The sequence below is a fragment of the Toxorhynchites rutilus genome, chromosome 3 (assembly GCF_029784135.1).
Source record: "Toxorhynchites rutilus septentrionalis strain SRP chromosome 3, ASM2978413v1, whole genome shotgun sequence".
In the NCBI taxonomy this organism is placed as follows: domain Eukaryota; kingdom Metazoa; phylum Arthropoda; class Insecta; order Diptera; family Culicidae; genus Toxorhynchites; species Toxorhynchites rutilus.
Genome location: NC_073746.1, coordinates 166,837,332 through 166,864,826, shown reverse-complemented (window position 1 = coordinate 166,864,826; position 27,495 = coordinate 166,837,332). Strand labels below are relative to the sequence as shown.

The 27,495-nt window shown below is 37.6% G+C and overlaps 1 protein-coding gene across 2 annotated transcripts; it reads right to left on the bottom strand.

Moving 5' to 3' along the window:
• Window positions 1–45: 45 nt before the first annotated feature.
• On the bottom strand, window positions 46–25,136 carry LOC129779499 (uncharacterized). Of its 2 annotated transcripts, none has more exons than XM_055787002.1 (3): window positions 24,796–25,136; window positions 1,236–1,496; window positions 46–1,171 (listed from the first exon to the last, which is right to left on the bottom strand). In XM_055787002.1, exons 1-3 carry the CDS (start codon window positions 24,872–24,874, stop codon window positions 261–263), a joined length of 1,251 nt encoding a protein of 416 aa, XP_055642977.1. In that variant the 5' UTR covers window positions 24,875–25,136; the 3' UTR covers window positions 46–260. The 2 variants fall into 2 exon arrangements, with proteins under 2 accessions (XP_055642977.1, XP_055642978.1); XM_055787003.1 differs by having other exon boundaries at window positions 1,236–1,466; window positions 24,796–25,134.
• Window positions 25,137–27,495: the final 2,359 nt, after the last annotated feature.

Below are 27,495 nucleotides of genomic sequence, written 5' to 3'. Positions count from 1 at the left end.
ACTTGACTGAGTGGATTTTCGAACGAACTCGAACAAAAACAACTATTGTGAAATAGAAACGATTGTACTTTTTATTCGAACCTATGTTAAGAGAGCATTCTTCACATTCGAGTTTTGTTTTTAAATAATAAAATTAAAAATTTAAATCACATACCAGCGCTTTTTGTTTGTTTAAATTTTTCCTATTCACTGAAGTAAGGAACGACCCCGTGGGTCTGTCTACCGTCGAGGATCCCCTTGCCTACAGGTCACGTTGTACGTCACTTCAGAACTCCCTTGATGCCATTCAGCGGGGGCATTTCCTTTATCGTTTTACGGAACTCGTCTAGCTCACAGCACTGGACGAAACCGTACTCGGGATTGCTGTAGGAATCGTCCTCTTTCAGCGTGTTAATCCACGACAGCTGATCGCAGATACTACGACAGAAGGAATCCTTCTCACGTTCTTTCTCCGTCAGATGTGCCTTATTGTGAATGGCAAATGCAACGGCTTTCGTTTCCGATCGAATCACCGTCCAATGGAATTTTGGCACCGGGAAACGGTTCTCCTTCAGGTAGACATCAACGTTGTTGTCATTCTTATCTTTTAGTGAGAGCACCCCATGGGCACCAGTGTAGATCTCGACTTCCTTAGCACTCAAATCACTTATATCGTTAACCAAGTTGTCGAAATTGTCGAGAGAGTCTAGATCTTTTACTATCTGATAGTTCCAGGCTAATTTCAGCACTGCTTGGTACTGCTTGTGTGTGAGCAAATCTTCGTTTACATATCGACGCGCTTCGATTCTGGGAGCGTTTTTCGTGCCGAAAACTGCCTTGAACCGTTCAGCTTGATCGTTGATGTTCAGCGCTTTATTCAGTTCAATTTTGTACCGAGAGGTGGGATGCTCTTGGCGGAAGTAGTTGACGTTATTTACAGTTTTCAGAGCTAGTGCATCAACCGTGTTATTTCCGGACTTGAGCTTTGTGTGAATGAACAGAGTTTGGCCGCGTTTGACATCGTAGCAAGCTTCACCGAGCGTGTAGGATCTACCGTTGACCGGGTTGGCGTATCCATATTCAATCGATCGAGCACTGGAGGGGCAGCCTCGTACAGGAACAATAATCTCCTCGATCGAGCGAACCTCACAGGATAGCTCGGAAACAAAGTTTTTGTCCAGATCGTTGACAACTAGAAGAATTTCAAAGAGTCGATTAGTTTTATCATGGTGCTGATGCGGAACGATGATACTCACCCAGTGTCTTATCTTTCTTGCATTTTGCCTTCAGAACCTTTTCGGATGAGAACTCCCGGAAGTAGTTGGGGGCGCACGAGAGCAGTACTTCGGTGCCAACCGGCAGTGTGATGTCTTCCGTTTCGTCGCTTACGTTCTCCGTCGAGATTAGTGTTCCGTCCTGGCTGAAGATCAGTGGCGAGAAAAAGGACCAATCGGGTTTGAGGGGAAGAACACAATTTGTCTCAACCGCTGAAACGATGGAGAATCGTCGGAAAAGAACTAATCACATGCATGTTAATTCTGGGGCAATGCCTGAGAAAATAAGTCAGATTATGTGGTTTAACGGTTACGGTATACAAGAAAAAAAAGTGGTCTCCCGAAAGTGATTGCAAAAGTGTGCTAAATCGGCGATTAGTTATTTTTTGTCTCATTTTTACGATGCTGCTAAACGAGTTCATGGTTTGTTTGGCGTTGCGAATTCTAGGATCGGTTTCTATCAGCGTTTCTCTATCAGCTGGAAAGCATTTCTTGACCTCCGATAGGTTGGCCTTGTTTGGCAAAGGACAATCTACGTTCCTGTTTATTATTCGTCGTACGTTGTCCAGCTCGACTTTGAGCAACTGCACTGCTAGACATTGTCAACAACTATATCTCCGATTTTTTTCAGAACAAATAACGATCATGTGGCACAATACAGGAATTCATTATTACACATCCGTCTTTGAGAATTGTTTGACATAATGAAATAAGGAGCGAAAAAAAGACACCTCTCTAAAAAAATTAAAGTTTTGGGTCATTTCTGGTTATTACTGATCACATATTCTAATGTTCCGTTATCATCGATTCGAATCATTTCCTGTAGATGGTACAACTGAGCATATGTGCACCGATGTCGCAATCAGATTTTGATGTATGCGAAGGGTAACAATAAGAAGTTTATCTTCACTTTGTCATTTATCAACTATTTTCTTTTTTCCGTGTTTATTTGTTCAGCTCTGGAACTTTTTTCTATTACAAGGATGGCATTGAACAAAGATTATAAAAGTTATACTTATATTAAAACTAGCTGACCCGGCAAACGTTGTTCTGCCATATAAATTATTTCTAGTACATACTATGGTTGCTAACTAAAAATAACATATGTATCGTAAGTTTGTTTGAATGTTTTAACGATTTATAAAATTAATCTAATGTGATTGTGATAGACAAAATAAGAAGATTTGGTCGAAAATGTTTTTGATGTGTATGCTGCCGGAACTGATGATGTGCATTGTCATTCGAAAAACAAACGTGGAACGCTTATGACTCTGGTTTTTTTTAGAAAAAAACCGTCAAAGCGCTATATTCTTGCGGAGTAATTCAGAAGCATTAGTGCAATCAAGCATTTCATGTCGTATCCTCTCGAACCCGAGAATGATGACGGCTCATTCTTTGATGTAGATCGACCGGATATTTGAGGATGGGATCTATGACATACAGGAGAAGGGAGTGCTATACACAATGACCGCTGACAAAAATAATAAAAACACAAAACCATTCATTTTCTTAATTCAATGTATGTTACAAATGTAAAATGTAAAATGTAAAAAAGTATGAAAATATCAGAACGGATCCCACTTTTGCATTCTGCAATTCGTTTAACTGAAGTCCAATTGAGTCGTGCAAATAAAGTTTGAAGTATTCAAGTGATTAGAAGACGTAGTCCTGACTCTCACTTAACTATTTTGACGTAGGATTCCGTCTTTCGGGAACATATTGAAAATCGAAAATCGAGTACATCGTGAAAATTGTCGAATTTCAAACGCTTATTGCTTAGTCATTTCATGATTGATTGATGAAATTTTTACATCAATTGATTTCGGCACTCGATAACAATTTCATATATTGAATAAAATCATATATGCCATGAAACTAACTATCGAACAATTGAAAAATCTCAACCCCTATCCAAACGGAAATACCCACTTCTGATTGGTCGAATTGACGACACATGCGGCGAGTTCCTAACAGAGACATCAAAACCAAGCTGCCTGGAGGAAATCGGCATTGCAAATACATGAAAGTAGGGGGAGCTGTTGTTCCTACCGAAACGTATTCCCTAACAGAGATATCATAACCAAGGTCCCCGGGGGAAATCTGCATTGCAAATATATGCAGTCTGGGGGAATTTTCATTTTGCAAGTAAGGTGAAGCGATTAATTATAGCAAATAAAATTTAAATTTGGAACTTTAATGTTAGTTGCTACGTGAAATTTCAGCGATCGTGTATTGTGAAAAATTCAGCACAAGTGTAAGTGTAAAATTGTATATGGTAGCAGTTATGTTAAAAATGACTTGATATATGAAACGATTTATTTCAATTTCCATAAATAAAAACCAAGGTGTGTTCCCGCTCTTTCCCGCTTGTTGTGTTCATTTTCACCCAAGGAAAGTTTATACGGCGAGAAAAATTGGAAAAGTGAAGAAAAAGAGATTTCCCATATGCTCTACATATAGTATTAGGTGTTGTTAGTCCAATTAAAATTCACATTGGGTTGAATAAACACTCAGAAAGTAAAAATTATAGAAGAAAATTACCTTTTCCATTTCAAATATGTTTTCTCTATATTAAAGTTACATGTTTTTACTAATGAGAAAAATTGATAATTGGTAATTGGTAATTATCTTATATTACATTGGTGAGTTTTTTTTTCTTTATTTAATTCATATATATCACAGGAAGCATCTCCTCTAGGATCACAGAGGGCGGTTTTCATCATATCTCTTTCCTTGAGTATCTTTTATCTGAAACGCACCATCCAACGACTGTTTACCATCCTTCTGTCATCATCACTCGGTAAACACTGGTGGAGTGAACAAACAATACTCAACAACCAAACAAAACGGCCCTTTTCAGGGCCACCAAATCATTATCAAATAGTTTAACGATGTTATTCTCCAAACATTTCCAAAATCAACAGATAGCCTAACGGAATCCTACGTCAACTATGCGGTCGTGTTTCGGACACAAACATCCTGTGACTTTTTTTTTCTATAAATTACCTTGCATTTCCGTCAAAACTTTATCCATAATATAAAATCATTATCGGATACAATTTCGATCAAGATTTTTTCCCACTTGTAGAGAATTTTAACTCTATATCATAGAACACATATTTGATACGGGAGGGCTAGTTTTCATAAACAAATTTTGTTTTGAAAGCGTGTCAAGGTTGCTACATTTGCAAAACTCGATTAGGCTTGAGTCCAACGGTTTATAGGGCGTATTTTTGTCAAATCAGCATATAATACACATAAAAATCCATCGAGCTCTCTACACTCTTTTGTTTGTTTCGTCTCCTCTAACCGCATGTTCATAACTATTTATTCAAAATGAGAAATTATGTTCACCGCCTGGGATCTCGTTATTAAAAGTATATGCAATATCCATCTTAGCCCTTTAGAACGACTGGGAGATTTTTCGTAAAAGAATTTGTAAAGGGTGTGTCACATCAAATTGCATCACGGAAAAAACGCTGTAGAAATTCGCCCAGTAGACCGATCCTTTTGAAAATTTTAGACAGTAAAATAAAAACTATTAAACAACTTTTGGCATTTTCTTTTTATTCATACTTCGAGCCGAAGCCCGTATGCTCTCACCTTCCTCTTTACCCCGTCCATGAGGTTCTGTACAACGTCAGGTTGTAGTTTTTTTTTTTGAACAGAAATCCATTTTCTCTTGAAGTCCGCCTCCGATTTGACAACTTTTGGGTTCTTCCGGAGGGCCTGCTTCATAATCGCCCAATATTTCTCTATTGGGCGAAGCTCCGGCGCCAAACGAGATATTTGGAGGCGAACTTCGACATTTTCTTCTTCTTAAATTTGTCGTCCACATCGAACTTGCTCTTGCCGGTGAAAAACTCCAACCCCGGAATTTGCTTAAAATCGGCTTTTATATACGTTTCGTCGTCCATCACACAGCAGCCATATTTTGTCAGCATCTTCTCGTAGAGCTTCCGTGCCCGAGTTTTAGCCATCGATTGTTGCCGCTCATCGCGGTTTGGGAAGTTCTGTACCTTGTATGTATGTAATCCAGCTCTCTTCTTTGCATTCTGGACGTAACTCTGCGACATGCCGATCTTTTTAGCCAAATCACGGCTTGAGACGTTGGGAATTGCTTTAATCATCCGCTTCACCTTTCCCTCCGTTTTTTTGTTCTCCGGTCCCGGTTTTCTTCCAGCTCCTTTGCCGTGGTCCAACGTCAACCGCTCCTGGAACCGCTTCAACAATCTGGAGACGGTTGAATGGTGAATGTTCAACCTTGTTCCCAACTACTGGTGCTACAGGTCAGGAAATTCCAGGTGTTTGGAAAGAATTTGTTCTCTCGACTCGCGTTGGTTCACCTCCATTTTCGTTGAATCGAAAAACACGACTTCGAGTTTGACAGCATGTAGACAATACACATCAATGAGAAAGTGTGCAAAATTTGGTTGATTTTTACCCAATGGTAAAAAAGTTATGCCCTGTTGAATGTGCAATAATTTCGTTTTCGCCCTTTATATATAAAAATACCCAAATAATTAAACCGTCGTTCGTTTTTCAAACAGAACGAATTTATTTAGGTTGTAGATTGACAGGAGGTGCTACGTCCGCTTCCTCGAACCTTCATCCATAAATGTGCAAGTAACCTCAATTCGTCTTGGGCTTAGGCGCATCGCCGGAGAGTCGGAAGTCTTTCTGAATGAGCACAATAAATTATTGAAATTCTTCAAATCACACATGCTCGGATTGAAAAGTGACAATATTGTCATCAATCTTGATTAAATACCAGGGTGAGAGCACGTTTGTAGATCCAATGCCCATGTTGTTGAAGACATTGTTGGAATTATGGTAGACAACTGCACTGCGTCGAGGGAAATTGTTATTCAAAGAAAGAATAATCGATGCTCTCCATCTTCGTCACCAAAGACCCTGACGTTCCTAACGTTCGCATTCTCAACGTAGTATTACTTGCGTCATTTCTATCAGCACTTAGTTCAAATTCCTATGGCAAGCAACGCGCCTTGAACGTATTCTGATATGTGTGTGACCACAGTTCAAGTCAGAATAAAGGGTGTGTCACATCAAATTGCATCACGGAAAAAACACTGTAGAAATTTAATTTTTAGGAATTATATCTTCAGCTTTCGCTTATAATCAGATAAGAGTGTATAGATCACGTTGGCTATGCTTCACTGCCAATTTTTCGTAAATTTGGAAAAATGTCGTCGAACGAAAAAGAGCGTCGTGAATTAATCCTGTGCACTCATTTCGAGAATCCGGAGTTGTCACATCGGGACATCGGTAAGATGCTGGGAATTGTCCAATCCACGGTCAGCAGAGTACTAAAACGATACTTCGAGAACTTAACCATCGACCAGGAGGTGAAGAACGGCAAAAATGGATGCTCCGTCAGTGAAAAAGATTACAAGCGCGTAGTTAAGCACTTTAGACGTGATCCGAGAAGTTCGGTCCGGGATGTCGCCAATAAGCTGAATTTGTCAAGTTCATTCGTCCAGCGGACCAAGCAGCGGGAGGGCCTGCGTACATACAAGGTTCAGAAGGCTCCTAACCGCGACGAAAGGCAAAACATGGTGGGGAAGACGCGAGCCCGGAAGCTGTACACCGAAATGCTGACGAAGCCGCATTGCCTGGTAATGGACGACGAAACCTACGTCAAAGCGGACTTTCGTCAGCTGCCGGGCCTGTTGTTCTTCTCCGCAGAGGACAAATTCAGCGTTCCGGAGGAGATTCGCAAGCAGAAACTATCCAAGTTTGCCAAAAAGTACATGGTGCGGCAAGCGATCTGCTCTTGCGGAAAGCGGAGCGCCCCCTTCGTGATGACCGGCACGGTAAACGGGCTGGTTTACCTTAAGGAGTGCCTACAGAAGCGCTTACTACCACTATTGAAGCAGCACGAGGGCCCGACCATCTTCTGGCCGGATCTCGCTTCGTGCCACTATTCAAAGGACGTGTTGGAGTGGTACGAAGCCAACGGGGTCACCTTCGTGCCAAATGAAATGAACCCGCCCAACGCGCCGGAGCTTCGCCCAATAGAGAAATATTGGGCGATTATGAAGCAGGCTCTTGCGAACTGAGGAGTGAGCCTTTCGTGACAAAGGGCACAGTAAATGGCGAGATCTACAAAGCTGAGTGCCTCGAGAAGCGCCTTTTGCCGTTCTTGCAGCAGCACGACGAAGCTCCGCTATTTTGGCCAGATTTGGCATCATGCCACTATTCTAAAAGTGTCCTGGAGTGGTATGAGGCCAATTCTGTCCATTTTGTTTCATAGGACATGAACCCGCCAAACTGTCCGGAGCTGCGCCCGGTGGAGCAGTACTGGGCAATAATGAAGCGGGAACTTCGGAAGAGCAAGAAGACAGTCAAAGACGAGAAGGACATGTTAAGAAAATGGAAAAAAAACTGAGAAACTGGTACCGGATGACACTGTAAAGACTTTGTTTGATGGAGGGCATCAAGCGAAAATGCGTTCAATTTTACATTCAAGGCTCAATCGATAAACTTTTCTCTTGATTTTTTGAGTAAATATATGTATAAAACTACCCTAAAATTTTGGTTTGATTCTAAACATTATAAGAAAATTGGCATGACATTTTCGGTGTCGCAATAATTTCGTGTTCGCCCTTTATAGATTGAGGCCAACTAACTGCCTTAACCTCATTACTAATGGGGTAGCCACAGAGTCATAATAATCATAGCGTTGATAATGAAATTACCGAAACTCAGTAATTCAGTAATTACTCGGAAGAAATCGTACATATAAAATCTTAGTTCTCAATTTCCATACCCGCGGATGTTTTGGGGATCATTCCAAGAAAGAAGACTTTTGACGTAGGACTACGTCTTTCATTCATATACTGGGCTGGAAGTATGATAGTCACTTCATTCGGAAGATGAAATGTGTACGCGTTTTATGTTTACTAATTATTGACACGAAATTTTTTTTCAATAGCATGAAAATAGCTTTTCAAACAGGCTATTGACATCATAAAAATCTGTATATAAGCTGGTGCCCGTTCGGAAATCGAAATTTAGTTGGGATTGGCGGGATTGAAGGTTTCGCTCCCTCGCTAAAACGCTATGCTCTTCTCTCCCAATTTAATTTCTTTTCTGCAGCCGGACCGAATGGAGCCTTTAGCGAAAAACGAAGTGTGGATGACAATTCGATACAGATTGTTTACAAATGATGACATTGTCTATGGATTTGTAGAGAATATTCCACCATATCAAAGAAAACGTATTGTTTGACGAAAGCAGGAGTTTTAATATCATTGATTGACGAATGCCACAATCATTTTATTCAAAAGATAAAATGTCTAAGAGTTATATACTTACTAATTTTTGACCCGAAAACTTGTCTCAATAGCTCCAAAATTGCTTTGGAAACAGGCTAATGAAATCACAAATCTGAGGAGCGTCGAATGACAATGACGTATGAGGCAGGTGGAGAAATAAATAATACTGATTTATCCCCGAGGATCCTTCTCGGGACTAGAGACGAATGAGCTGCAATCGTTGAAAGCCTCTTTAATTTAAGAACAAGAAGAAGAAGAAGAAGAGGAAGAGGAAGAAATTTATTTAGTTGTGATTGCGAAGTGACATAGTAATCACAGAAAAAGAAATGAATTATTGGGAAACTTCGTTAAATATGCTAATTTCATTGATGAGGCTAGCGGAATAATGGACATCGCTAGTTTAGAATTTTATTTATAAGTGAACTAAATATGCAAATATTTTTTGAACAAATAAACTTGACATTGAAACTTTAAAAAAAGTGACATGAGAATGGTCTCTCTCAATCCCATTTCTTTTCTGTCGTCGGACTGAACGGAGCCGCATTTTTTTTTGGTAAAACAGCAGTTCTGTTATCGAATGGAGCATTATTTGCGTTTGCAATCCGAGGAGGAATCGATTTCTCCTTTGACCGTTCACTTCACTAAGGACGGTTAATAATTCTTTTCCAGCTAAAACAAGTGTTACTCTATTGAATCATTTTATTCGAAAGATGAAATGTCTAAGAGCTATATGCTTGTTACGTATTGATTGCTAAGCCAATGGTAGTCACTTCTAGTATTTTTTTTGCATCGAATCGTTATCGGGGACGAAAAATGAATTCAGTACGAAAATCCGAGATTCAAAAGAAACATCAACGCCGAAGCCGGTGCTGAAGTAATGCTCTGTATTTGGTTGGATCGAAAGGGTGTGATCCACTAGGAACTGCTGGAATTATAAACGATCATTGAAGACTTCTACAGACAACAATTGGTTGGTGTTAAGTTAGAGGGGACCAAGTCGCAAAATTTAAAATTTTGAGTTATTTATTGCATTAGGTTAAGCATTTTGTAAACTACATACCACATTTTTCAGATTTGAAAAATCACGCGAGCAGCAGGAATACCACAGCATTGCCACATGGTCCGCTCTGACTTAACACCGATCAATTGATCCGTTGAAAGTAAACTATTGCCGGAAAACATCCACCAAATCATGCGACCAGACACGAGTCGATAATTGTCTGCTAACAACGCAACGAAAATATTGACAACACTCGGCCTCATGTTACTGTTCGTGTTAAAAACTATATGGAAATAACGGATGGGAAATCCAGTTTCATCCGCCTTATAGCTCGTCTTTGTCCCTTCCGACTGCCATTTGTTCCGATCGATGCAGAACGCTTTGAGTGGAATATCTAAAAAGGGGCTGGCTTCATAATTAGGCTTCAGAATATGAATGTTTTTTTTTTCATGACGGAATCCGACAATTTCCAGAAAGATGAGAAAAATGTGATATGGAACGTAAAAGTAGTGGCAAGCAATGGCCAATAGTTTGAATGTATTTTTTATGCAAAAACTAAACGAATTAAGTTGCACACCTATCCTATAAATCTGTAACAACCAGTCAGTTCCGCTTTTCAACTTGTTTACTGGTTGGGGTTAAGGCAACAAAATGCTATTGTTTATTATTTACAAAACAACTCGTTCTGCTCTTTTTGTTTGAAGATGAGGATAGATTTGTCTGTTTTGGCTTTAAACTATGGTAAACTAAAGAAAATAAAGATAAAGCCTTGTACTAACAATAATATTTACTCGAAAATCCCAGTGTGAGTAAAAACATTTTCTGAAACGGTTCAAGAACACATTGCCTTGGTATTCTGTATGTATTTAGTATGAGTTACTTATCAGGGCTCAATTTATAATGAAAAATCACCTCAGTAGGTACGTCACTTGAACTTTTAAACGGGTAATAACTTTGTAACTGTAAAAAAGTTCGCTTCAATTTGATTAGGGTACACGTGCACTGATTGCAGAAGGGTATTTTTTTATTTTTTCTCCTCATCCCCCGTCGATTTACTTTGTTACATATGCTATGTATAGTTTTACGACCAAACCATTCACCTTGGATGCTATGTGAAACGAGAATGGAGACACATTATCCTTCATGGTAACCAATCACACAGAGAAAATTGACATCAAACTTTAGCTTTAGCTTGAGCTTGGGTAGACTGAATACTTTGCAGTTGCTCTCCGTGATTGACCTGAGCCAGCGAAATTGCACAAAAAAACACACTGAATGGGAGAGATCTCGCTTCAATTTTTAAAATTCGACTGTCAATCAAAGACAGGACAGGAGTGTTTGGAGGGCAGTTTGAAGCAGTGGGCTGTTATGTAGTTACATCTTGCTGTAATCATGGTCCACATAAAAAAAAAACATTCATAAAATTTCCTTTTTGCCACCGCGAAAAATGGATTATTATACGCCTATGCGTTAATTCAATGCGTCTACAATACGGTTTCATAATTTTACGTTATTTCGAGCTGCTCTAAACAAACTAGCGATAACTAAATGGGGGTTAATCCTGTTCGGATTCTTTTCACGAAGAGCATTTCCACGCCAAATCAGCCGAATAACAGCCGATTTTGACCAACCCTTCTTCGATTATTTTTTTTTTAATTTTGTACATCAAGGAGGCAGCTACCTCACATTTTAAATTTTATCATTAATGATTAATTTCAATTAACACTGACATTTTAGAAGCTCGTATCGAAAATCATCGACTTTTGTTTCAGAAATTTGTAACACGAAATCTAGCTGTCTGTTCACAATACGGTGTTCGATGAAGTTTTTGGACAGTCACTAAAATTATATTATTATTCGGACAGCTAGATTTCGGGTTACAATTTCGAAATCGGAGAGGTTGGGTGTCGGAACGGCGGCGAATGATTTGGTGTAGAATTGATCTAATACGTTGGAGTCTATTGTGCGTTAAGATTAACGGGTTTGAGCATGAACTTTTTGATTCGGGGCTGTTGTTACAAAAAACCTAAATTCCTTTGTGAAAATGAGTTGTTTGTAGAGTGACTCGAAACGTAAGAAAAGACAAGTGTGTACAGGGAACATCGGGAAATATACTAAAAATGCTTCTAGCTGGAAAAATCGGAGGATGTCGGTTTTACCTTGATTTTCCCTTCATTCTGCACAAAATATCTGTTATTTCTGTTTACTGCACTAGTTCTCGGAATAGCAGGAAAATGAACATCACTTGTCAATCAGATCAATACTGCGAGATGTGGAATTAACGTTCGTATTATCAGTGAGTAAATGTAAAAACCGCTTGTTGAGTTACACGTGGCAATTGTAATTACACATGACTAGTCTCAAGGATCCGTCAGTTCAACGATAACGTTGTTGACCGAAACTGTGTAAAATATGCACTTATATGTTTTGTCTTCTGCTCGAGGAAATTACACTGTTTAGAGAAAACCTTATATTCTAAACAATAGAGAAGCCCAGAAAACCCCAGTTGGTTTGAAACCGTTGGGAGTTTCTCAGGGAGTTTCTGAGATGACGATGACGAATCTTATAGATTACTAGCTAACCCGGCAAACTTCGTCCCGTCCATTTACTTGATTAATTCTCGAGTAATGCAGAAATTTGTGTTTTATTTGTATGGCAGCCACCCCTAAGAGAGGGGGGAGGGGTATCTAACCACCATAGAAACATTCATTGCACCCTAAAGTTTCCATATGCCTAATTTGGTTTAATTTGCTTGATTAATTCTCGGGTAATGCAAAAATTTGTGTTTCATTTGTACGGCAGCCCCCTCTAAGAGAGGGGGAAGGAGTATCTTAACACCATAGAAACATTTATTGCATCCTAAAACCTCCAAATGCCAAATTTGGTTTCATTTGCTTGATTAATTCTCGAGTAATGCAGAAATTTGTGTTTCATTTGTATGGCAGCCCCCCCTTTGAGTGGGGGAAGGACTGTCTAACCATCATAGAAACATTTATTGCACCCTAAAACTTTCACATGCCAACTTTGGTTTCGTTTGCTTGGTTAATTTCCGAGTAATGCAGAAATTTGTGTTTCATTTGTATGGCAGCCCCCCCTTAGAGAGGGGGAGGGGTCTCAAAATATCACGAAAACCTTCCCCGGCTCCAAAAACCCCTACATACAAATTTTCATGTCGATCGGTTCAGTAGTTTCCGAGTCTATAAGAATCAGACAGACAGACAGACATCACTCCATTTATATATATATATATATATATATATATATATATATATATATATATATATATATATATATATATATATATATATATATATATATATATATATATATATATATAGATAGATAGATAGATATACTTCCCTGACGTTGGTAGGTGGTATTCAGATGGCAAAGCGAGAGAATTTGGCGTCGGAACATATTCTAGAATAGTAAAAAGATACGACTCTTATATGTCTTCATACCAGGGGATTTTCCCAGATGAGTTTTTTCCAAATTAGACAGGTGGGACGGATTTAATGACTATTATATGAAGAGATATGCGCAATGAACCACAGCTAAGAGAAACTGATCTCACCAATAACGTATTTTTTTCTTGTTGGCAAAGACATTTAACCAGAAATAAGCCTCATCGCTTGAGATGATTTTTTGATGAAAATCATAATTTTCTTCAAGATTCGCCAGAGCTTAATCGGAGAAGCTTCGGCGCTTAATATGGTCAAGTGGCTTTAGTTCTTGAGTTAATTTGATCTTTGGGGGATGTAGCTCAAGATCTTTTCGCAAAACACGCCACAATGTGGTTTGGGAGATGCCCTATTCTTGACAATGCCGCACAATTAAAGGTGGGAGCAGAACGCCGCGCTATGCGTCGCGTTGCGACAATTGTGCTTTGACACTTCATTTCAAATATGTGTTTTTTATTTAGTCGAACACAACAGTGCGTTGCGTCATTAGCATCGTTGTACTAAACGCAAACATTTGTTCTAAACTGCTTGCGCCGAATTCGCGATGACAGTGGCATGGTATCGACGTCTGGTGGCAACTTAAAATTAGGGTCAAAATTTGGGTCCCAAACTCGTTAGTGTAATCTCTATCAGATTAGAAGACTCGAAGCTGGTTTTTATATTCTAAAATTTGAATGGAAATTTTCACATTGTGTCATTTGATTACTTGAAACACGTGTTTCTGACTTTTATATGGCTAAACAATTCCAACATTGTTGCTGAATTTATTCATCATAATATAGAGTTGTCTTCATAAACAATTTTCTTATGAAAGTGTGTATTCCGTTTGGGTTAGAGGAAATATGAGTTTTCCACAGCAATTGGGAATTTTTTGACTCAAGCGTAACTTTTGAAAAGAGCGTATCGTTTTGAGTAAGAGAAATCTTTGATAATTTATATCTCAAAAACTATGAGTCGTACCGAAATAGTGTCTTAGAAAGAGTTATAGAGTATTGATAGTTGAATATGAAAAAATGTACACTGAGAAAAAAAATTAGTACTTTTTTTTTATTTACTACAAAATAAAAATTCAATTCGCAATATCCAAAATACATATTTTTTAATTTTTTTAAAAAATTTTCATAGAAAAAAGAAGTCATGTAGAAAATATAAAAAATAGGCCCAAGATGGTAAAACTATTTTTGATAAAATTTGTGGAACATCGAATTTTTAGGAATTTTCGTAACTTCGAATTTTTGTATGTTAGCAATCATTCTTAGCATTCTAAATTATGAATCCTGATGTGATTTAAAACAAAAAAGGTTATTATCAATCTCCTTCTAAATGCAACCATTCTCGACATATTTAAAAAAATATTTCTAATTTATAATCGTTTTTATAAAGTAAACTAGCTGACCCGGCAAACTTCGTCCCGCCCAAAAATTGTGTTTTGTTATTAATATCTTCAAACATTCACGTTTTCTTACTATGAGCAAGTTCATGGGTCCAATCGCAGAACTGTTCATTGATTGATCTTCTAATCGACTCCGTTGAATTTAACTTTTACTATAAAAATCCTAGTATTTCTAACAAAACTCATCATTATAACATCAGATTTTTTTTCAGACACAATTCTCGTTCAAAATTATTCAACCACTTGCAAATAACATGTTTCTCCGTTACATGGAATAAATGTTTTATACAGAAAATATGATAGAATAAAGACAGCCCTAAATCGTTAAATTCATTCCTCGAGCTCTGCTCTTATCAACACATATGGCGATCCTTTTTTTGGTATAGATAGAAGAAGATATAGGAGTGCGTTTCATCACATTAAAATCCATTTCCAGTTTCGAACAAAGATCAATTTCGCTAGCGCAAACATCAAATGTACTAACAGCCCTTGTCACTATGTAATTGTAGAACATATTGGAATATAATTTTCCGAATTTTCCCTTTTTCGTTCAGAGTTTTCCGAAAATTTTCAATTATCATGTTTGGTTGAAATATGTGTAATATTTTTATGGGACCCCCTCTTCATTCCAGATGAGGGAGGGGTGTCATACCATTATTGAAACATTTATTGCACCCTAAAACCTCAATATGCCTAATTTGGTTTCATTAGCTTGAATAATTTTCGAGTAATGCAGACATTTGTGAAAGAATCATTTGTATGGCAGCCCCCCTCAGAGAAGGGGATGGAGAGTCTAACCACCATAGAAACATTCATTGCATCCTAAAACCTTCAAATGCTAAATTGGGTTTCATTTGATTGATTAATTTCATTTGTATGAAGATGATGTCAAATCTCATGAACATGATGGTATAACACGACAAATATATTTAAAGGGCCTATTTACTATTAAAAAGACAATAAATTAGAAATATGTTTTTAAATATTTCGAGAATGGATACATTTAGAAGGAGATTGATAATAACCTTTTTTGTTTTAAATAACATCAGTATTCATAATTTGTGGTTAAAAATGACTGCTAACATACAATGACTGCTAACATACAAAAACTCGATGTTTCGAAAATTCCAAAAAAAATCGATGTTCCACAAATTTTGTCAAAAATAATTTTACCATCTTTATATTTTCCATTTTTTAAATTTTCTACATGACTTCTATTTTACATGAAAAAATTGAAAAAAAATATAAAAATTACATATTTTTTGATATCGCAAATTAAAATTTTATTTTTTAAATAAAAAAAGAGTACAAATTTTTCTTCTCAGTGTATATTTTTTTCAAATTAAGCCAACAATACTCCATAACTCTTTTTAACACACTATTTCGGTACGACTCATATTTTTTGAGATATAAATTATCAAAGATTTCTCTTACTAAAATTGATACGCCCTTTTCAAAAGTTACACTTGAGTCAAAAAATTCCTAATTGCTGTGAAAAACTCATACTTCCCCCAACCCAAACGGAATACACACTTTCATTGGAATCAAAAATACAAGTTTTTAAAATCTGCATTTTTAGTACGATTTCATTTGGAATTGCTGTTAAGTTAAACTGACAAACTCTTATTTGGCAGACTGTTCAAGAGAGCTACCAATGCATCCAAAGATTAATACGTTGAGCTGGTTTCATTGCACCGACAGTGGATTTTTTGTTTAGAGCGTGTAAAATGGAAACGACAGCAACAAAATTAGAAAATGATTTTTGTAAAGGTCCCCTATTGATCCGTAGGGAACAACGTGAGTCAGACGAAAAGTTCATTTTTGGTCCCCTAGATCGGTCAGGGCCTAACGTGTTAAATAAAAACTAGTGTATACGGGACTGGAAGAGGCAGGGTTGTTTGATGAAGCATCGTAAATGAAGCGCTTAGCGGCCTTACGGAAGTTGGCCGGAACCTCAACCATGGGCGAGAAAAAGATGTACGTTGGCGTGTTCTTTTACCTTTTCGTGGCTTTGGTGGTCGGCTGTCTCTCCATTTTGGAAATTCACCCAAAAGTTTTCTATCGGTCGCAGCTGAGGGATGTTGGGAAGGTTGGCGGTCTTCGCGACAATGTTTATTTCCAGCCAATCCATCCCCCAGTGATCTTTTGGTATAATAAGCGGATCCCAGGTTCGGTATGAAGACCACATCACCTTCGCAACTTCCGGTAAGCACTTCTTACTGTATATCTCCCAGTTCACCATATGACTCGAAAGATGAGCGGCTTGGACATTCCCTTCTCGTTTGTCAGAGAATGACCTTCTTCGAGAACTTGATGTGGGTGGTATATTCGTCGCCATCGCTTACTTGGGGAACGTGAAGTATCCGGTCCCCTGCCATTCGTTGAATTCAAACATCAAGTATGTCTTGTCTTTCATTATAAGTACCTTCCACCGGAAAGAAGTTCTTCACCAGTACCTTAAGCTACTCCTTCTGGGTGATTGCCTGCTGTGCGTCTCGTCTGACGCTTTCGCATAATTATGTCCATTTTGGCCAGATTCTCCTTCACCATTAGGCCGGTTGCTTCAATCTCCCGGCTTAAGGAGCGGCAGGGAGAGGATGTTGTTTTTACCAGATTGGCTATATCTGGCGGACACAAAGTGCCTCAGGATGTCCAACTCCTTCGCTGTGAGGTGGAGCTGGCAGTATGAAAAAAATCATCAAATTGCTTGACAGTGCTGCTGCTGCTGCGAATCAACATCCTTGAATCATTTTTGTTGTAGGCTTAATATACGTTAGATTTAAGGAAAATTTGTTCCATGGAATTATCTTTTGTAGTTTTTTTTCATCGCCATCCGAAATTAGTCCATTTTTTTAATGCATACGTTAACGCTAAAATCGATGAAAAATGGATTGGAATTTTCGAGCATTCCATTCGGTAATTGGAAGAAAATTGTAGAATTTGAATCGTGCTTGCCACACTTAAATGCTCTGACTGAGTGAGTGATTTTCAGGCGTAAACAAAATCTAAACCACCGCAAAATCACAACTGAGTGCAGATACTAATAAAGAAATAATACAGATCAGGTTCAATTGCAAGGACACATGTTGAGAGTTTCACGAATAAATGAGACTCTCTATACTATGGTTTATGTTCACATAACGTATATACATAACGTTTTGTTTTTTGTGTCCCGCGTTAGACCTCTAACCATCTGGTCACTTTATGTTAAGTGAATAAAGTGAATTTCGTAATACGCGTTCGCGTTCATGTAATTCATACGTTCGTGACATTATCAAATTCATATCGTCTTCAACGTCCGGTTTATTTCTTGCCTTGATCATGATTTGAAAAATATTACTATCAACAGGCCTAAACATGAGTACCCTTATGATACTTAATACTACAAGGCTAATATCTACTTAAAATTATGCCTAACTGGAGAGCGCCGACAACTACACCTTTTAAAACTTGCACGAGATAAGCGAAACTCATAAGACAAGTAGCAACGGTTAAAAAGCACGATATATACTCGATACGGGTTCGTTGTAACCGTAATTTGTGCGAGAGTGAGGGAGGCAAAGAAATGTATGAGAACGCAGTATAGGAAAGCGTATGTTAAAAATGACCGACTGAAGAAGATAAGCATGATCGATTTTCCGAGCTAAACAGATGTGATATTCGGCAATTCGAGTCCGGTCAATCTACAATGATCCTCACAGCTTGGTACATTCGAAGGATCATTCCAGGGCAAATTATGGAGGGTGAAACGGAAGAATTGCTGCTTGATTAGCTCAACTCGAGCGACACTATTTTGGTTGTAGGGAGACCATACTATGCACGCATATTCAAGAGTAGACCGCACTAGAGCACAATAGGGAGCTTTGATACAATCTAGGTCTTTGAACCAATGTTTCCACATTAAAATCTGTACCAGAGGGGTCAAAATCTTTCTCATCTGTACTTTTTTTTTCCAAAAATCTGTACCATTGAAAATATTCGTTGTAGAGAAAAAAAAATTATTAGAATGAAAAAAATACTCATTCATTTATTACAAATACTACATTTACATTTGCAAGTTATTCGTGTGATAGATGATGCTTATACATAGTTTTCCTGAAACTATATTGCATATTACAGTGATAGACTTTCGTTTAACCGCACTTGAAAAAAAAACTTGAAACACTTACAAAACAACTAGGAATGTTCTTTTTATCGGGATACTTATTTGCTGTCGTGATAGTTTATTTAAGTCACTTTTATTGAAAGGACGTGCGTCACAATCACACTGTCGCCGCCTTCTTTGAACTCGCCCGGAAAATCACTGACACTGCAAATAAAAACGGTAAAGTGGTGCAGGAAAAGCGTTAATGAACTCATTGCTTTATAGAGTCGGGGGGCAAATGGAACTTTTCCGGGCGACATCACAGGAGAAAGGACCAGATTCATGATTTGGTATGTGTGATTATATGTATCTTTTACGGCAGACACTTATATTATGTTATTATCATTAAACTTCTACGAGACCACGGAGCGTTCGTCATTTTCAAATTCGTCTTTACACAAGCCACGAGGGCAGTAGGTATATTAGAAAGAGAAGGACAAGTTGATTAATTTAGTAACTATAGCACGTTTATTGATTCAATAAGTCATAAATAGAAATTTTGGAGTAGAAGCGTTAAATTTTTCCCCAATGGAAAAATGACTCTATTATCTGAAGTCTTTTCAAAGATTGTTTAATAAATTTTGTATTTTTAAAACTCAAAGTATCTAATATATCTTGAAATCGGATCCCTCATGGAAATAGCATTTATTTACAGGGATGTCAATCCTCTAGTTTTGTTCTCTCGTTTCCATCCTACTTCATCTAGTTTTTTTTATTCATTTAAATCAAATAAAGCCATACTCTAGAAAACTCAAGCGAGAGTTTCTTCGAAATAGGGAGAATGGTCCCTACCATGGACGAATTTCATGCCAAATCGTCTCAGGAGTTGGCAGCACCATCTCAGATAGAAGTGAAACGCAGGTATAAAGATATGGGTCATATAAGAAACTTGAAACCTTCAAAAAAGAATTAGACTACTTTTTGCAAAGCCCTTTTTTCCTTTTTTTTCACAAAATTGATAATTCAAAAACTATGATGCCTGTACAATTCTGGTCAGAAGGTGAAATGCATAAAATTGTTTAAATTTTCATGAAAAAATACAAAAAAAAATTGAAAAAATTTCGCCGAAACAAAAATTACTTGAAAAATTAAAACTCATTTTTCTCAAAAACGTATTTTTTGAAAATTCTGGAGAAAAAAATATGTTAATAGCCCTTACAAGTCCTTCTATTCGGATATGAACTTTTGTCGAAGACGTCAACTGTTATAGGTACTGGAATATAAGGCAGATTCCTGAAAAAATAATGTTTTACTCGTAACATTTTTGTGTGTAAATTCTCACGTTTCACATGTTCTTAACATGTTTCTAAATAGAAAAAAGTTTTCAGAACATGTAAATTGCAATAATTTATGCATAAAAATGTTACGAGTTGAACATCAATAGTAATTTTTCGAAGAAAACATGAAAAAGTTGTTTTCAGAAGAACTTTTTTCCTTTTTATCTTTTTTCGGAATATTAAAAACACATGTTTTCGAGAAAAATGATTTTTTTTAAATTTTCACAATATTTTTTTTCATAGAATTTTTTGTCAAAAATGTGTTTGATATTTTTCAATGATGCCATAAAAATTAAACACACATTTCTTCATTGCTCGAGAATTAATCAAGCAAACGAAACCAAATTTGACATGTACAGGGAAACTTCGATACAACGTACCCTCGTTATAACGTACCCTCGATATAACGTCACTCGATATAACGTACATTTTACCTCGATATAACGTACACATTTCCAAAGTGTAAAGGAAATTTTTTTTCAATATTTTTTTTTCTGATAGAACAATGAATTATCTGTATTGTGATGCTAAAACAAGTTTTGTACCTTCAATCAATCCCAAAATACAGCTGGTTTTGTGATTCCGGATTCTAAATGAATCCAGCTTTAATCAACAGTACGAAGGGAAACATCATGAGAAAGGCTGGCTTCGTCTTCTGATTGAAATTATTCATTAACTGTACTAAAACATCAACACAATAATGTATTATAGACTACGTTTGTGAGTACTTTATTATGCTTCGATATAACGTACAATTCGATACAACGTACAATTTTGAAAGTGAAATGTACGTTATATCGAAGTTTACCTGTAGAGGTTTCAGGGTGCAATAAATGATTCTATGGTGGTTAGATACTCCTCCTCCCTCTCTTAGGGGGTGCTGCCATACAAATGAAACGCAAATTTCTGCATTACTCGAGTATTAATCAAGCAAACGAAACCAAGTTTGGCATGCGGAGGTTCTAGAGTGCAATAAATGATTATATTGTGGTTAGATATTCCTCCTCCCTCTCTTAGAGGGGGGCTACCATAAAAAAGAAACACAAATTTCTGCATTACTCGAGAACTAATCAAGTAAATGAAACGAAATTTGACATATAGAGGTTTTAGGATGCAATAAATGATACTATTTTGGCTAGATACTCCTCCCACCTCTCTTAGGGGGGGCTGCCACACAAATAAAACACAAATTTCTGCATTACTTGAGAATTAATCAAACAAACGAAACCAAGTTTGGCATGTGGAGGTTTTAAGGTGCAATAAATGATTCTATTGTGGTTAAATACTCCTCCTCCCTCTCTTAGTGGGGGCTGCCACACAAATAAAACACAAATTTCTGCATTACTCGAGAATTAATCAATCAAACGCAACCAAATTAGGTATATGGAGGTTTTAGAACGCAATAAATGTTTTCACGGTGGTTAGACACTCCACCCCCTCTCTAAGGGGGAGCTGCCATACAAATGGAAGACAATTTTCTGCATAACTCGAAAACTAATCAATAAAGTGGAGCCAAATTTGGCATGTGAAGATTTTAGGGGTCACGAAACTTTTCTATGGTGAATAGACACTCCTCCCCCTCTCTAAGGGGAGAAGAGGGGAGGGGTCTGTCTTTATTCTATCATATTTTCTGTATCAATCATTTATTCCATGTAACGGAAAAACATGTTAATTGCAAATGGTTGAAAAATCTTGAACGAGAATTGTATCTGAAAATTATAATTATAATGATGAGTTTTGGTAGAAGTACTAGGAATTTAATAGTAAAATGAAAATTCAACGGGGTCGATTAGAAGATCCATCAATGAACAGTTTTGCGATTGGACTCATGAACTTGCGCTTAGTAAGAAAACGTGAATGTTTGAAGGTATTGATAACAAAAAACAAATTTTGGGCGGGACGAAGCTTGCCGGGTCAGCTAGTCTCTATATATATATAAATGTTGTGTTCGTTTGTGTGCGCGTTAAATCTCGAAAAGTGCGGAACCGATTGAGCTCAAAGTTGGACAAAATATACATTTCACTCCGAGGAATGTTGTTACGGCATAAAAAAATGAGAAAAAATGGAGAAAAATGATCTTCTATATGGCCATAGTACGTTTCTGAAATTAAGTTTCTTTTGAAAATCGACCATTTCGTATTAAATATGAATTCTATGTGATGGAAACATCTTTTTTCCAAGTGTTTGACAAAATCGTGAACTGAAATTGTGTTTCGGAATGATTTAAAATTCATCGATTTCCGTAATCCATCTCTATCTCTATATATATAAAAATGTTGTGTTCGGTTGTGTGCGCGTCAAAAACTCTAAAAACAATAAAAAAAAAATGAAAATTCAACTCAACCATGGCACCACAATGTGCCAAAGCAAAGCGTGGCAGGGTACAGCTAGTATTTTATAAATGAGATTTTTTCGAATAAAAAAATTAAAAAAAATATAAATTAAAAAAAACACACAAAAAATCTATCAGACCTCCAAATTTTAGTCGAACGATGAAGTGTAGGAAATTATTTATATTTTCATTAAAAAATATAGAACAAAATTTTGAAAAAAAAATATTTTGAAAATTAAATCTCATTTTTCTCGAAAACATGCTTTCAAATTAAAAAAAATATATATATGAATAGCCCATACAATTTCCAACGAGTCACACATACATCGGAAGATGATATTTTTTATGAAAATATAATTTCCTACATTTCATCTTTTGACTAAAATTTTGTAGATATCTTAGTTTTTAAGTTATAATTTTTTGTAAAAAAAATCAAGAAAAAATTGTTGGCGCTCTTCAAAAAGTGGTATAATGCTTTGTTGAATATTTAAAGTATGCAAAGTTGCTTAAAAGATCCATGTGTTCACACCCACAACGTTTCACCGCTATCTGAGATGATGCTGCCAACAGCTAGTCGAGTTGGCATGAAATTCGTTCATATCTACATAATAATCTGGATTATTATAGATTTTTTCGACATTTTAAAACCAAGAACATATAGATACAGATTACAGATTTTTCAAAATAACGTTCCAATAATAGTAACTACTTAATGTTAATAAAAAATTTTCCCATTTCACCTATTCAATTAACCTTTAACGAACGAACGCATTTTTCTAGAACCAGTTGGTCGACGGATTTTTAAGAAATTGTGTTTTTTGAAAAAATACTTGGGAATGTTCAATTTACATGATAAATCTTAGATGTGCAGCGTAAGAAGTTGGTCAGATTAGTGATTTACGTAGAATTTAAAGGAATGACGAAAGGTATTCTATTGACGGAAGAGGGACGGAAAATAATAAAGATATTCAGTGAACAAAAGTTTTCTAATCGCTCGATCGTAACAAAAATTGGTCTATCTGAGAAAGTGGTACGGAATTTCTTTAAATAGTGCCAGAAATATGGGATATAACGACCAACAAATGGGAACACCAAAGTTACTTCGTGTCTTAAAGGTCGAACAAGACACGAAGCTACCAGGAAACGATGTCCTGCTCATACATTAAGGCAGAATCGGTTGTTCCAGTAACGAAGAGGCATATTGCGCGCATTTTGAATGAGTCACCAAACACCATGTGGAAGAAACGTCAAGGGAAGCCGAAACTGATCGCCACCCATAAGCAGAACCATCTCATTTTCGCCCGGCAATACATGGAATGGAAACTAGAATGGAGAAATGTTGTATTTTCCGACGAAAAAAGTTCAATTTGGATGGTCCGGACTGTTACAGTTGCTATCGGTACAATTTGAGTCAACGGCATGTCGTGAGATCGAAGCGAATCTTTGGGGACGTATTACGAAATTCACTTTATTCACTTAATTGTTATTTATCCATTATTTTTAGTCTTTAAAAAAACACTTTATTGCAGATAAAGAGGGTCGCAAAGGTAAAATTTTTGGGATTCCTTGGTCCAAACTAATCACTGAATGTTGTTTCCGACAGAGCACATTCGCCATATGTTTCAACAACATTTCTTGTTTATATGCATATTTGATAAAAAAAAATATATTCAACACTATAAAAATACACTTCGGAGGTATTCTCTGAATTCCAAGCTATTTTTCTCGGTCATACTTTGAATTTTGAGAATTTTCAAACACGAAAAGTAATTTTTCTTTTTATCTCGATTATTGGGTTTCAAAACCACCACCTCCTTTTGTCTTCACAATCCAGTTTAGAGAACCATTCATGACATTTCCCAACTGTGTCGGTGACAGTTTCTTTTGCCTGTTTTCTGTCTGTGTTAAAATGAATAATAAACGGTTTATAATAGGATGTAAATTGTCATATGAACTCATAATCAGATATTGTACAGAAGTTTCATCTCTGTTTTTTTTCAAATTCAAACACTTCAGAATACAACACAAGCACAGGAATAATTTTTATTCTATCCGTGTGATATAAAACTCTACTACCGGCTCTACAAATTGAGGCTGTAATAATATCTCGTCATCACTACTCAGCTTTGTTATATTTAAGCACTTTAATCAAGCCTGATTTTACATAATTGTTTTTCATTTGACCTTATTGTTGCGATGGCAGGACAGTCGCACCGCCGCCGCCGCCAACACTTATTTCTTCGCCATCAGCCTCAGTTAACAGTCTCGCTAAAATTGCAAACGCCCTTTCAATGTGTGGCGGTTCGCTAGACTCGGTGGAGATACGCGCTGTTTTGTCTTTGTCTAGCCGTGCAGCAGCTGATTCTACGCAATTTCTCGCAAGAAAGTCTCACCGATCGATTACAGGACGAACATATCACAATCATTGCACAACTCATCGTTCGAATCACTCCCAGCAATCACTTTGATTAACTTTATTGGAAAATTGCATTTGCACTTCCTGAAAACGGAATTCACTGTAATTTACAGCGAGTAATGTGATTCGTCCAGAGACCACAAGTTCTAGAACACACCTACTTTTGCACTTGTCACAAATTGCATGCTAAACAATCTCAATATTGAAAACAATGTAAGTACCGTTGCCCGAAACGAAGTACTTTCCAACGATGAAGACTAGAATAATTGACGCCAGCATTGCTAGGTTCACTTTTTCCATACTATGCGAGCTGCCTTCTTTGCGGGTGTGAATCGTCCCACCAGGTACAACACTCTATTCCAAGCTCTCCTCCCCGAAAAACGGACACTGAACAATCCCACAGGCCACTGGAGTGCTGATTTGTCTGTCTGACTTCCTCCGGGTGTTTCCAGATTTTTATGTGCTCAACTAAAATTTCAGATGCAACTAAGCTGGAGTTCATCCCGAGTTGGAAATTTATAACCTTCCCGGTTGTGTTTGTGGCGGTCAACTGATAACGACCACCGCTCAACGGTGTCATATGTTGGACGCACGGAAAGAATCTCACGAGCATCATCGAGCAGGGAAGCTCAGAAGGGAGATTAATACGCCTTTCGTAGTACGGGTCCACACCGATTAAAGAGGGGGCTTGTTCACTATCAATCAGAGAATATTAACCGGCGGTTGAGTTGTACTCTCGAGAAAGAGTTCTCTCGCGGTAGTGGTCATCGTTGGGTCGTCGCCACACTCTCATCGGTTCTACGATCTGAATACTCCACTTGTTTGCTCTTGACAATGGACGCCACAATTGATAATGAATGTAGTAAAGGAGCTGCTGAGTATTCGGGTCTTCGAGCGAGCGTCATTATTCATCATTACAGCAGCCATCGTCTCGTATGCATCCAGCACCAGCATAGATGGATTGGTCATCGCCACACGGAGAACACACGTCGATGGAACCTGTTGGCTGTTGGAGTAATTGAGCTTCATCGTTTGCATCGTTTTCTCGTCGTATACGCCGATTTCCGTTCGATGTGTCTGTGTAGTCGAGAACTTTGAAGCTTGGCTATTTATCGTCGTTCGGGTTTTCCCTTTTTCCAATGTGCCCTTTGCTAGGTAATGTCTGGCCGAAAATGATCGTGACTTCGAAGGCGTTGCAAATACTGTTCTCAACGATGAATATTAGACGAGTTTCTGGAATTGAGTGCAAGTGCAATGCATTGAGAAGAATAAAGTAGTTGAGAAATTTCACTCCAATACACAAATTTTCTGATCATACGACCAATTTAAATTACAACTGATTTTAAAAGAGGGCGTATTCTAAATCATTGATCTCCCTTCCAAAAAAACGTGACAAACGTGACGTGTTTGACAAACTCACCTGAATGGAGAAATGAATTTTCAGATATTTATGAAATTACACCCAGGTTTTTTTTTACGTGGGTGATACGTACCTCGTAAAAAAAAACCGCGTTAATTCGAAATTCCTCGTAAAAAAAACGCGTAAAAAAACTATGGATAGGTTATACCTATGATATAACCGCAAGGTTGACGTAGGACTGCCGTTGGCTTAGTAATAATTTGTGTTCTTCCAATTAGCAATAATCGCACTTCGAATGCTCCTCATTGGGTACGATATCGCCGCTGCGCTCAGTGAGTTGGCGACATGAAGTTGTGAAAACACATTCCGGTTTGTAAAAACGCAAGGGAGTACAAAAGTACTCGCAGCTTGCATCTCAATTGCAATGCCAATTTCCCCCGGCTCCATGGTTTGTGTTAGGGAAACATTCCGATTTGCCAAAACGCAAACGAGTACAAAAGTACCCGATGCATCTATTTTGCCATGCCGATTTCCCCAGGCTCCATAGTTTTAAAGTCTGTGTTAGGGAAACATTCCGATTTGCAAAAACGCAAACGAGTACAAAGGTACCCTCTGCTTGTATCTATTTTGAAATGCCGATTCCCCTTGGCTCCATGTTTTTGAAGTCTGTGTTAGGGAAACATTCAAATTTGCAAAAGCGCTAACGAGTACACAAGTACCAGCAGCTTACATCTATATTGCAATGCCGATATCCCCAGGTTCCATGATTTTGAAGTCTGTGTTAGGGAAACATTCCGATTTGCAAAAGCGCAAACGTGTACGAAAGTACTCACTGCTTGAATCTACTTTGCAATGCCAGTTTCCACTGGCTCCATGGTTTTGAAGTCTGTGTTAGGAAAATATCCCAATTCGCAAAAGCGGAAACGAGTACAAAAGTACTCGCTGCTTGCATCTATTTTGCAATGCCAGTTTCCCCAGAGTTCCCCCAGACTCCATGGTTTTGAAGTCTGTGTTAGGGCAACATCCATTCATTCCTGCGATGGTACCTCAATCGCTGTTCAATTATAACTGAATGGATTTCCGAGCGGCGCTCGCTTATATACCGATTGTTGATTTCAATAGCCTGTTTTGAAAGTATGTTTAAGGCTATTGAAACAAGTTTTTGGATCAAAAAGTAACAAGTTTATAACGCGTAGACATTTTATCTTTCGAATGAAGTGTTTATCATACCATTTCGTTCAGTTGTTTAGGAGCTATTAACGCTCAAAATCTCGGTCTCCGGCGTAACGCTTTCGTTTTCGAAACTTTGATTTTACACCCCGGTATAGAAATGAAAGACGTAGTCCTACGTCAAAAACCATGTCACCTAATGATAGATATCAAATGGGACTATCCTTATGTATAACGGAAGTGAAAAGTTAGTTCAAATGGGACTATCCTTATGTATAACGGAAGTGAAAAGTTAAGTGTTGCTCGCTTCCGAAAACCCGTAGCTTTTTCCTGCAATTTCGTTAGTTACTGGTAGCTATAGTTCGGTTTTCCTCACGAATGAGGTCATCTG